At 43.7% G+C, this 11,358-nt stretch overlaps 1 protein-coding gene across 1 annotated transcript in view; it reads right to left on the minus strand.

The window, feature by feature from the left end:
- Positions 1–11,358, minus strand: part of col6a4a (collagen, type VI, alpha 4a) — a gene marked incomplete at its 5' end in the record, with an annotated part of 43,313 nt that overhangs the window by 26,589 nt on the left and 5,366 nt on the right. Inside the window, 8 exon segments of the mRNA XM_014029402.1 lie at positions 2,617–2,969; positions 3,040–3,618; positions 4,444–5,016; positions 5,192–5,749; positions 7,072–7,632; positions 7,752–8,372; positions 9,107–9,688; positions 9,859–10,446. Of these exon segments, the coding sequence (XP_013884856.1) occupies positions 2,617–2,969; positions 3,040–3,618; positions 4,444–5,016; positions 5,192–5,749; positions 7,072–7,632; positions 7,752–8,372; positions 9,107–9,688; positions 9,859–10,446 (4,415 nt within the window).

Raw genomic sequence — 11,358 nt, forward strand, 5'->3', positions numbered from 1 at the left:
TGAACATTAGCCGAACATTAGCCAAACATTAGCTGAACATTAGGTGAACATTAGCCGAACATTAGCCAAACATTAGCTGAACATTAGGTGAACATTAGCCGAACATCAGCTAAAAACAGGTTGTGTCCAAATTCAGAGGTCGCGTCCTCTGAAGGCCAAATCTGTGCAAATCCGAAGACTCCTCCAATGCGGCCGACAAATGCGTCCTCCTTTGTCCCCGATTAGAAGGACGGGTCTGATGGATCCTTCTCGGACCACCGTATCCCATAATGCATTGCAGGCCGACTGGAGATTTTTTTTCTGCTTGTAATGGTGGACAAAGCAAGAGAAAGGAGTTCAGTTTTTAATAAAAATCTGGAGGTATAAAAATGAAAAGTTCCAAGCATGTGAGGTGCGAGGGAGCAGGCAAAACTCCAACGTTCAAAAACAAAGTATTTAATAAACAAAAGATGGCTGTCGTGGCAGCAAAATGTACAAACTCCACTCGGGAGGAACAGGCACGAGGAACACAGAGCGACACTACACTGACTGTGTAGGGGTCACCTCGAGTGAAAAACTGTCTCAGACTCTCAGTCCTCTGATGGGCCTCTAATAGGACAAGAACTCTGGTCCACTCTGAACTGAACTGAGGCCACCTCAGGTCACCTTAACCTTTCAGAGAGACATTCTCTTCCCTTTTAATCAGATAATAAACAGAAGAATCTTCTTATTATTTTATTTATTGTTCTCTTAACTCAAAGTATTACACATTTTGATAATCAGAGAATGTTTATCAAAGTTACAGGAGAAGAGAGGACAGATCTCTTTTCTCCCTCAGTATGATTTCAGCTATGTATGGTTTTTCTGTGGGAAAAATTCTTATTTAACTAAAATAATCTTTATGGTTTAAGTTGATGAAATATCAATGTTTTACTTGTCTGAATCATATTTACAAATGTTTTGAACTTGAAACAACTCATTTTTCTTTCAGTTATGTTTTAAATAAGTGCTCATCAGATAATAATTAATATACGTAGGTCATGAAATGTGTTGTTCTGAACCACACAGCAGCAATAATCTTGTTTAGTTTCAGGAGGCACAGCGAGTTCTGAAACTAACACTTTCCTTGATAACTCCTTTACTAATCTGACCTTCCGGAGGGCGGAACTTAGATTCTCTAAGCTTCTCAGTAACTAACAGTTTCCTCCTGGACGTGACGGACCGCCGTCAGTCACTCTGACAGCTAGACTCTCTGGGAGTCAGAGGCTGAGCTGTGACAGGTTTCAGCCCTTCACACCAATGAGGAAACCTCACAGCCTGGATGACCAACGCCTGGTTTATCCAACTTCAGAAACTCTCCAGACAGAAGTTTTATTTTGAAGCATGGGTTCCAGTAGAGGCTTTGCCTTTTTCTACGGCCGACGTGGACGCCAAGCGAGTCTGGAAAAAACGTTTGAGGGTCACTCTGGTGGACAATCCTGAGCAGATTTTCTCAGCAGAAGCCCCAACATAGCTGGCAGGTGACAGAACATCATCTCAAGGTAAAAGCTGGCTGTGTGTGACGTCGAGGTCTGACCGAAGCTGAGCACAGAACGCTTCGCCCTTCTGGTTAAAACCCACATTATTTAAGATAAAGTGTAGGAAAGCTAACATCTTTCTTCCTCCTTTTTCTTAAACTCTTCCTTGCCAACCCTAAGATAAACAGCCTCAAATTATCTGGTATAAAACATCAAAGCTAGACGTTTGTGTTTCTATTTAAGTGTGGTTAACAATTAAAAAATTAAAAGCTTGTTATTGTTGGTCCAAAAACTTTTATAGGAAATTAATTGTTCACAATCAAGTGTACTTTAGTGATTCTGTATGATCTGTAAAATAAATGATCGCAGTATTTATGGATCAAATCAACATTCACTGACTGAGAATCACTTCTTGTGTCCATTCATTTTTGCACTAGAGGAAAGTTTACCCAAAATAAAAGAGATCCTTGCTAAAGGTTATGTTCCTTATGACTTGGTTTATAACCTGTTATAAGAGTGTAAGATTGAACTCTTACATCTGAAAACAGCACAATGAACGGACAAACACTGAAGATGGGACACAAAATATAAAGGGAGAACTAAATCAGACAACAAGAAACACCTGGAGGAGAAATAAGAGGAAACAGGTGAGCTAGGGCGGGGCTGGAGGAATGACAGACAGCAGGGCAGAGATACACAGGGGAACACAGAAACACTAGAAAACTAAGGCAGAAAAGACAGATTGTGACAAAGCGGTTGTGTTATTAAAGCTTTTATCATGTGTATAGATGTGTTAATATTCTTGTCAGAAATCAAACAGCTGGTAGAGAAATAAACATGCACCTACAGCAGGTCCATTAGTTTTTTAAATATTACCTTTAAGTTAATGTTATTTTGTGATAATAATGATGCTAATATATTGATATTTTTCTAATTTTGATCTAATTTTGCTTCTGTTTAGCGCAGTCAGGTTTGCTAGGTGACAGGACATACACCAGGGTGAGGACTGGAGGCTAGACCGTCCAAATTCCCAGACACTTTTTTTTGGTCTTTGCGGCCCACGTAGGTCAGGTCTTTTGGAGGACCCAGCCTCTGAATTTGGACACAGCCATAGACTCACCTTCACTCCGGCTCCGGACTCGGACTTGAACTTGTCCTGGAAGGACCTGAGCATGGCTGTGTTGAAGTACGTGGGCTCAGATAAATTCAGGGTCATGACCTTCTTCAACACGTCCTCGCTGTAGCCCTCGAAGTTGAAGTCATCCAGGACGCGCCCGTCGCGTTTCACCAAGCGGTACGCCAAGTTGGTGCTGATGGGCTTGGTGGTGCAGCACAGGCGCGGGACTAAAGAAAGGTACTGGGCGATCTCTGGGAGGAAGGCCTGCAGCTTTGAATGACCGCTGGTCAGCACCTCACTGGGAGCAGCTCGTCTTCGAGAGATATCGAAGCCCATGGCGATGTCGATGGTGCAGTCTGCAGGAAAGCAGAGTTCTGGTTGGAGAAGTCCCAAAGAAAAATACTTCGGCTGAAACTCTTCACTCACCTGAAACAGTAGAAGGGACTTTGGACTTGCAGATGGTGTCGATCACCTTCTTCTTGATGGTCTTCAGGCTGTCAAAGTTCTCCACAGTGAACAGCCTCCTCGGATCACCGGTGATCTGCAGCAGCTCCAGATTGTGGACGTTTCCGATGCCGATGGCGAACATCTCGATCCCCAGAGATTGGAGATGAAGAGCCGCTTCCTCCACATCATCCTCAGAATCTCCATCCGTGATCAGAATCAGATTCTGGGAGATTGATTCAGCTTTGCGGCTGCCATGCAAAGCTTCAAAATAAGTCTTGATGGAGTCCAGGGCAACTCCGATTTTTGTTCCCCCACCCTTCTGCCACATCTTCTGGATGTGGTCGGACATCTCTGTCTCTGTGTAGAACCCGTCCAGGTAAAACTCGTCCTGAAAGCTGCTGGCGAACTGGGCGAGTCCAACGCGCACAAAATCCTTGCTGACATTAAAACTGTTTATCAGCTCAATGGTGAAGTTTTTCATCAAGGTGTAGTCATTTTGACTAATACTGCCAGACTGATCAAGGAGAAAAACCAGGTCGGCCTGCTGCTTCTCACAAACTGAGGAAACAACAAACAGGATCAGGACCTAGAAACATTTCTGCTGATTTTAGCTGCTCCAAAACACATTATTATAGTGTTGTTATGGTGTGGTATTATTTAGCATTGGAGAAACTAGCTTTAGCATTGATAGGCTGGCTTTAGCATTGAAGAGACTGACATTAGCATTAATAGGCTTGCTTTAGCAATGGAGAGACTGACATTGACTGGATGGGTTTAGCTTTGGAGAGACTGGCTTTAGCATTGATAAGCTGACTTTAGCATTGGTTAGACTAGCTTTATCATCAGAGAGACTGACTTTAGCTTTGGAGAGGCTAATGTTTAGCATACCTTTCCATGTCTCATAACAATATACAAGTGAATCTCACTTGTATTGCACATTACACTTGCACATTATTATTTTTATTTACCGTTATTTAACCAGGCAAGTCCTGTTGAGATTGCAGATCTCTTTTAAGGGAGGCCTGGGCCTGAAGGCAACCTATTGTACATGTTTTTAGGGGTGGGGGAAACTGGCGAACCAGGAGAAAACCCACACAAGCACGAGGAGAACATGCAAACTCCACACAGAAAGACTCCAGGTTCGAAGAGGGGTTTGAACCCAGGACCTTCTTGCTGTGAAGCATCGGTGCTAACCACTGAGCCATTGTGCTGCCACCTTGATTAAATTGAACTAATCAATAAACACAGTATATACAATCTGACAGATCTGGGGCATCATTTTTTTGGATTACAGATAAAAACCCTACCCCCAAAATAAAACCTGTGGACTAGATGAGCAAGAGCCTTTATCCATCGTGCTCAGGAATGATCAGATGACCTTACCTGGCTTGGTGTAGTTGCAGAGCACATGCGTGATGTTCCTATAGAGAGTTTCCAGAGCAGCAAAGTTGTCTACATAGAAAACTCTGGATTTGTCGTGACCAGTCATGATCTCCAACTGCTCCAAATTGGCTCCTTCTACTCCGATACTGAAGACGTTGATTCCTTTGTTCCTCAGCGCCAGCGATGGCTTCTCCAGATTGTTAGGGTCAGTGGCGTCTCCGTCTGTGATCACCATGAGGATCTGAGGTACCCGAAGTTTGGCTCGACCTCCATGCTCCTCGTTGAAGTACTGAAGAGAGTACTCCAGAGCTTTTCCGGTGTAGGTGTTTTTCTGTGGAGGCTTGAGGTCTGAAATAGCTTTGAAAACTTTATGTCTGGTGCTGTATGTGTTCAGAGTGAAGACAGACTTGGGGTTGTCGGAGTAGAGAATGACTCCAATGCGGGTGAGGTTTTTGCCAATGGTGGTTTGGTTTACCATGGACTGCATAAATTTCTGCATGCTCTTGAACTTGGTTAGGCTGATGCTGCTGGATCCGTCCACCAGGAAGATGATATCGGCTGTTTTCTTACAATCTGTTTGGAAATAAATGAAAGTCTGGTCAACTGAAAGAAATCTGAAATTAATCCTTCACCTTTAGTCTGTGCTTCCTCCTCTAACTTTAAAAAACAAACAAACAAAGAATTACAGATCAAACCTGCCAGCGGCTACCACAGCATTGTTATTTTTAGAACAGGATTAATGTCTCACCTCTTGTTGGATCGCACAGCTCCAAGGAAATCTGGCTTTCCAGGTGCTTCAAACCATCAAAGTCCTTCACAGAGTATATTCTTTCAGATGATCCACTGATCTCCAGCAGCTGGGCGGTGTTAGCATCCACCACTCCTATGGCATAGACCAGGACTCCCTTGGCCCTCAGTCTCTTAGCGGGACCTTTGACCTCATCTTGGGCCTCGCCGTCAGTAATCACTATAAGACTCTGTCGCAGATCTGGACGTCCTCCTTTGGCTGGGTCGAAGTACTGAGACACCTCAGTGATTGCTTCACCCGTCAGCGTTCCTTCGGCTATCTGCTGCATGTCGTTGATGCTCTTCAACATCTCATCTTTGGTAAAGTGGAGGTTAAGGGGGAACACGAGCTCCTGAACGTCGCTGAACTGCATGACGCCAACACGCACCTCGTTCTCCCCAATGAAGGATGCGTTGATGAGAGAGTTCATGAACTCTTTCATTTTGTCGTATTGTTCTGAAGAAATGCTCCAAGAGCTGTCAATCAAGAACAGGACGTCGCCTGGCTGGTTTTTGCAAACTGCAGACAGATGATCATAAACATGTTGGCATTCTTTGGTTTCTCTGCACATCATCAACCAGTAGGATAATTTTAGAGAGGAGCACAGCCCAAAACACACCAGGACCTATCTAAGATCATGCATTTTAGCGTGAACGCTAAGTCAGCACTTAAGAGTTCGATCTTTTTTGCTCTCTAATGACATATATCCACTTTTAGCTGTTCACATGTCATAATATCCTGCTCATTCAGGTGATGGTTGCTGTCACTTATTTTTTCTAATTTTTACACTTTTCAAAATATTGAACTTTAATAAAAAACATCGTCCCTGTAGAAATAAATTGAGATCTCTGCATTTCCTTCAAACACATGATGCAATCTGCTTTAGCTACTGCTCTGTTCTTGTCTTCTCATGCTGCTTTTAGCTACCATTTTGGTAACTTTAAGTTAACTTTAAGTTAATCCACAGCTATTTTTAGCCAACAGGTTCAAACTTTGAACCTGTTGGCTAAAAATAGAAATTTGAGAAATTTGGTGAATGCCACAAATTCTAAATCACTCGTATGCACAACTTAAGAACAAATCTATGTGTACGAATGGTTTTTGCATGTGGCCCAATGTTCATGTGTCTTGGAAAAATAACTTTTTTCCTCTGAAGTCCAACATTCTTCTCAGGTCAAGAGTCAGTGACCTCTTTTGCTTACCTGAAAATGTTTTATGATTCCACTCTTTATCCTCTGTTTTCTCTCAGATAAAGTGTTTCACAACCAGGACAATATCTGTTTAGAAGTAATCATTCTTGCTGCTAGTTTTATCAAATATCATTATCTCATTGACCCAGCTTTGACGCCAAGAGAGATGTTTATTGTCTGTTTGGATAACATTCTGTATAAATGAGTGTATTTAAGACTGCCTCATTGCACACATTTTGTACCACTGCCCGTGTGACATGATGTGTGTCTGCAATTGCAAATACGTAAATCCTGATTGACCATTTCTTGGAGTACTTTTTATTCTTGGACCACGTGTTTCTGTTTCGGTTGAATAAAGAATTCCACGACACATGCTCCCAACTCGTGATCAGAACTGAAAAACCTTTTTGGACCTCCACTTGTCTTTTATTGGACCACTTAGGATCCAGAAAGATCTAGTATTTTCTCATGATGACTCCTTTCAGTCAACAGTTTAGGTGGAGGTGTCATGGTGGAACTCAGACCATCAATCGAGACCTTTATAAATCCACTGATTTCCAGCCACCATCATTTCCACTTCATCATACTTTTGCTCATTAAAACATTTATGAAAGATAAAACTAAACTAAGTCTAACAAGTTGCTAACTTACCTTCTGTAGTACAGATGTCTCTGATTATGTCATCTCGGATCGGGATGAGGGCATCAAAGTCGTTGACAAAGAAAGTCTTCCTGGGGTTCCCGGAGATTTCGTCTAGCTCGTTTTTATTAGCGTTTTTCACACCAATGGCATAGATGGTGACACCCTGCTTCCGTAGAGCCTTTGCAGGAGCTTCGACCTTGTCGGTTGACTTCCCATCAGTGATGACCACCAGGTACTCTGCGACTTTATGGCCTCGAGTTGCCACTGCGTTCTTGAACAGAGGACCCATGAAGTCCAGAGCTTTCCCTGTCTCTGTCCCACCTCCTTCCTGTTGGATTGCCTCCACAGCTTTTTCCAAAGTTTTTGAATTTGTGTGTTTTGTTAGATCAAACTCCAGGGTCGGTGAATCTGAATACTTTACAATCCCTAAGCGAACATTTTCTGGTCCAATATGGAAGGTGTTAATGAACTCATGAATGAACTTCTTCATGTCCTGGAAGTCCGTTGGCTGAATGCTTCCTGAGTGGTCAATCAGGAAAAAAATGTCTGCTTCATTTGTTTGTACACAGCCTGCAAAGGAAACACAAACATGAGGTTGGTTCTCATAATCTTACCGAACCTTTAATCTGTAACAAATACTGAAAACGTAATTGTAGTTTTATGTAGTTTATTAAAACACTGGTTCTGACCTTCTTTGATGTCATTTCTTCTTGTAACAACAGAGACTGCTTGCTCTACGATGTTGTGGCAGAGTGTTTTCTTCAGGTTCTTCTCCAGAGCTTTCAGTTTGCTGAAGCTTTCCACAGTGAATACATAATTCTCTGAAGGATATGATGCTATCTGTCGTAGCTCCGCCTCGCTAGCATTTTGAACTCCCACTGCGTAAACAGTAACCCCCTCATGACGAAGACTAGCTGCTGCTCTGCTCACGTCATCCTGAGATTTTCCATCTGTGATCACCACTGCCACTTGCTGGACACCCTTATCCTTCCTACTTCCATTCTCGTCGAAGAAGACTTTCTCACGGGTATAATTCAGGGCAGCTCCGGTGTGCGTGCCCCCTTTTCGGTAAGGAAGTATTTTGACAAAGTCCAGCAGTTCAGTTTTGATGGTGAAGGTGTTCAGGTAGATATGTGCCTTAGGTTCTGTGTTGTACAGGACAATACCCACTCGGACCTTTGCTGGATCAATCTCTAGGCCGTTGATAACTGAGTGCAGGAAGGTTCGAACCAGCTGGAAGTTGGTGTCTCCGATGCTTCCGGACTCATCAACAATGAACACAATATCTGCCAGTCTGGCAGCTTTGCACTCTGCAAACAGATGCAAGAATTGGAACCTAAAAGACTTAAAGAGAACTCAAGGGCTGTTTTCAGAATGTTAGGCTGCAGGTTTTCACACACTGATTCATCAAAACATCAAACAGACACAGCCACACCACTACAGACTCGTTGTGACCTACATCATGAGGATAAAACTTTATGGCTGCTGTGTGAAAAGACCTGTCCAGAAGTGAAAAATCTGAAGTGTTTTTTTTTTTCTGTGGATTCTAGGTTTACTTGGTAAGCATTAAGAATGCAGCAGCATCAATACTGGCTCCTCACTTATTGGCTGTGATTCAGGCCCAGTCTAACAGGTCCTGTGGAAGATAGCAGGTCATCATTTAGTGCAGTATTGCCCAATCCTGGTTCTCCACGTCCAGCATCCTGAATGAGTTTCTGTGCTTTGACAAATTTGCTTTAGATGAAGGAGTAATTATCAGACTTCTGCAGAAACTTCTGTAGAGCAGAAAAACAGCTAAAACATGCAAGATGGTGGTCCTATGGAACCAGGATTGGGTACCCTGAATCTAGTGCGAGGAAGATCTTCTAATCATAAGAAGTAAAATTCAAAAGTAAAGTTTTGAAACAGAAATGAGCAGTAAGTCAATAAAGAGTGGTGAGTTTACCTTATAGACCTTCAGTAACCAGAGACTCAGGTAATGAAACAAAAACTGAGTGAAATCATGTAAAAACATTACAAATAGACGATCTTAAAATTTCTTTACCTCCAATCTGGAAAGTCTCTGTTGTCTCATTTTCAAAGATTTTCTGGAGCAGAGGCGCTATGTCCACGTTGAACTGGTAAACGTGCGGCGGAGTGGCTATCCTCTGTAATTGTATCTCTAATTCCCTTGTAATTGTGCCGAGACTCATTCCCACCACGGTTACTCCTTCTGATTGGATGATAATGGTCTGTTCATCCACAGAATCATCTGATTTTTTTCCAGTCAAAACAACCAGGAACTGTCGGTAGCCTTGGCCCGCTCGGCCTCCTGCATCTGTGGAGAAAAAGCTAGTGCTGGCGTACTTCAAGGCGGCACCCAGGTTATGAGGATCAGTGGGTGAAAGACCGGGTGACTGGAGAGTTCTGATGGCAGCCTGGATCTCTGCTTTGCTTTGGTACTCATTGAGGAGAAACTCCTCCTGCACCTGCGGACCATAGAAGGCCAAACCAAGTCGGTACCCAGAAGGTGTAAAGTCGAGCTGATTGGTCAGTTGGTTTAAGACGGTTCCGATATCCTGGATCTGGGATTGTGATAAACTACCATCCACAAGGAAAAACACGTCTGCAAACCTTTCCGCCAAAGCTGAAAGGAAAAAAGAAAATCAGTTCTGAAATTTAAACTATTGAAACTCTGAACCTGCTAACAGTTCAAGCATCAGAACTAGGAATGTGAACGTCTGTGGAAACTTTGTTTTACAGGTACATGAACGAACAGCTGAAGGTTTGGTCATGTCCTGCAGTTCTTTGTCTCACCTTGTCTCTGATCCTTCATGGAGACACAGACCGTCTGCAAAAGATTTTTTGTCAACCTCTGCAAGGCCTGGTAGCTGTCGATGCTGAACCGGAAGCGATCTGGTGGCCGGTTAGCGATGTACTCTAGTTGATCCATGTCTGCCTGTCCTACCCCGATAGCGAAGACGATGACCCCATGCTTTCGCAGATTCTGGGCCGGCATCTTAACTTCATCGCTGGAGGCCCCATCTGTGATGACCACAGCGATCTGAGGCACTCGCTGACTGGCTCGGCTCCCTGCCTCCTTTGTGAAGAACTGCGTGCGTAGGAACTCTATGGCTTTGCCCGTCTGTGTGTTTCCTCCTCGGTAGGGCAACTTGTCAACTGCTGCCAGCAGAGACTCGGGGTTCAAGTGGTCTTTCAGCAGAAACTCTGGGTGTGGGTCATCACTGTACTGAGCCAAGCCGACTTGGACCCTGTCTGGGCCGATGTCAAGGCCTGAGAAGACACTTCTCAGAAACTCTCTAACTTCCTTAAAGTCAGTTTCGCCAATGCTGGATGAGCCATCGACCAGGAAGACGATGTCAGCTACGGTGGCTTCGACACATTCTACAAAGGAAGAAGATTAAAGTCAGTCAAACCGACAAAAACACACCTGTCATTTTGATGAAATGTGGCCAACATCAGCAACAACGCGGACAATCGTTCTGTAAAAACTGGAGCTGGACTCAAGAGTTCATGGACAGAGAATGAAGCTGAGGGTTAATGGAACCATCAGAACCATCAGAACCCATTCAGTTTGTCTCAGAGTTGAGTGGTTCGTGTTGATCCCTCACAATGTTCGGCAGCTTCCTTTCTTAGTTTTAGGTCATTTTGTGTGATTTCTCTTAAAAGCAGAACTTTTTTTCTAAAATCAGAAGAAACTTGTCTTCTACTCAACTACGGGTTGGCCACATCATCAGGTGAATGAAACAAAGTTTAAAAAGGCAAAAATAAAAAAAGACAAACTGGAACCAGACATCAGAGTCCAGTAAGGTCTTCAGACTGGCTCTGAGAGACACAAGACCTGGTTTTCTACAGAACAATAAGTAGGAATGAGGTTTCTGGCACTGTCTGGACTTCCTGTCCTCCTGTCCAACGTAGGACATCCCCTCTTGTCACCTGGGAAATGTCCCTCTAGTCCCTGTCCAACAACAGATTGTGTCTCTGCCTGAACCAAAGCTCAGGTTTCAGGAGGTCAGTCTGGACCTGGGTACCTGCTGAGACCTGAACCAAAGCTTGGGTCTCAGGAGGTCATTCTGGACCTGGGTACATGCTGAAAGCTGAACCAAAGCTCAGGTCTCAGGAGGGCATTCTGGTTCTGGGTACTTAATGAGACCTGAACCACAGCTCAGGTCTCAGGAGGTCATTCTGGTTCTGGGTACTTAATGAGACCTGAACCACAGCTTGGGTCTCAGGAGGTCATTCTGGACTTGGGTACCTGCTGAGACCTGAACCACAGCTTGGGTCTCAGGAGGTCAT

The sequence above is a fragment of the Austrofundulus limnaeus genome, unplaced genomic scaffold, assembly GCF_001266775.1.
Source record: "Austrofundulus limnaeus strain Quisiro unplaced genomic scaffold, Austrofundulus_limnaeus-1.0 Scaffold898, whole genome shotgun sequence".
NCBI classification, from domain to species: Eukaryota; Metazoa; Chordata; class Actinopteri; order Cyprinodontiformes; family Rivulidae; genus Austrofundulus; species Austrofundulus limnaeus.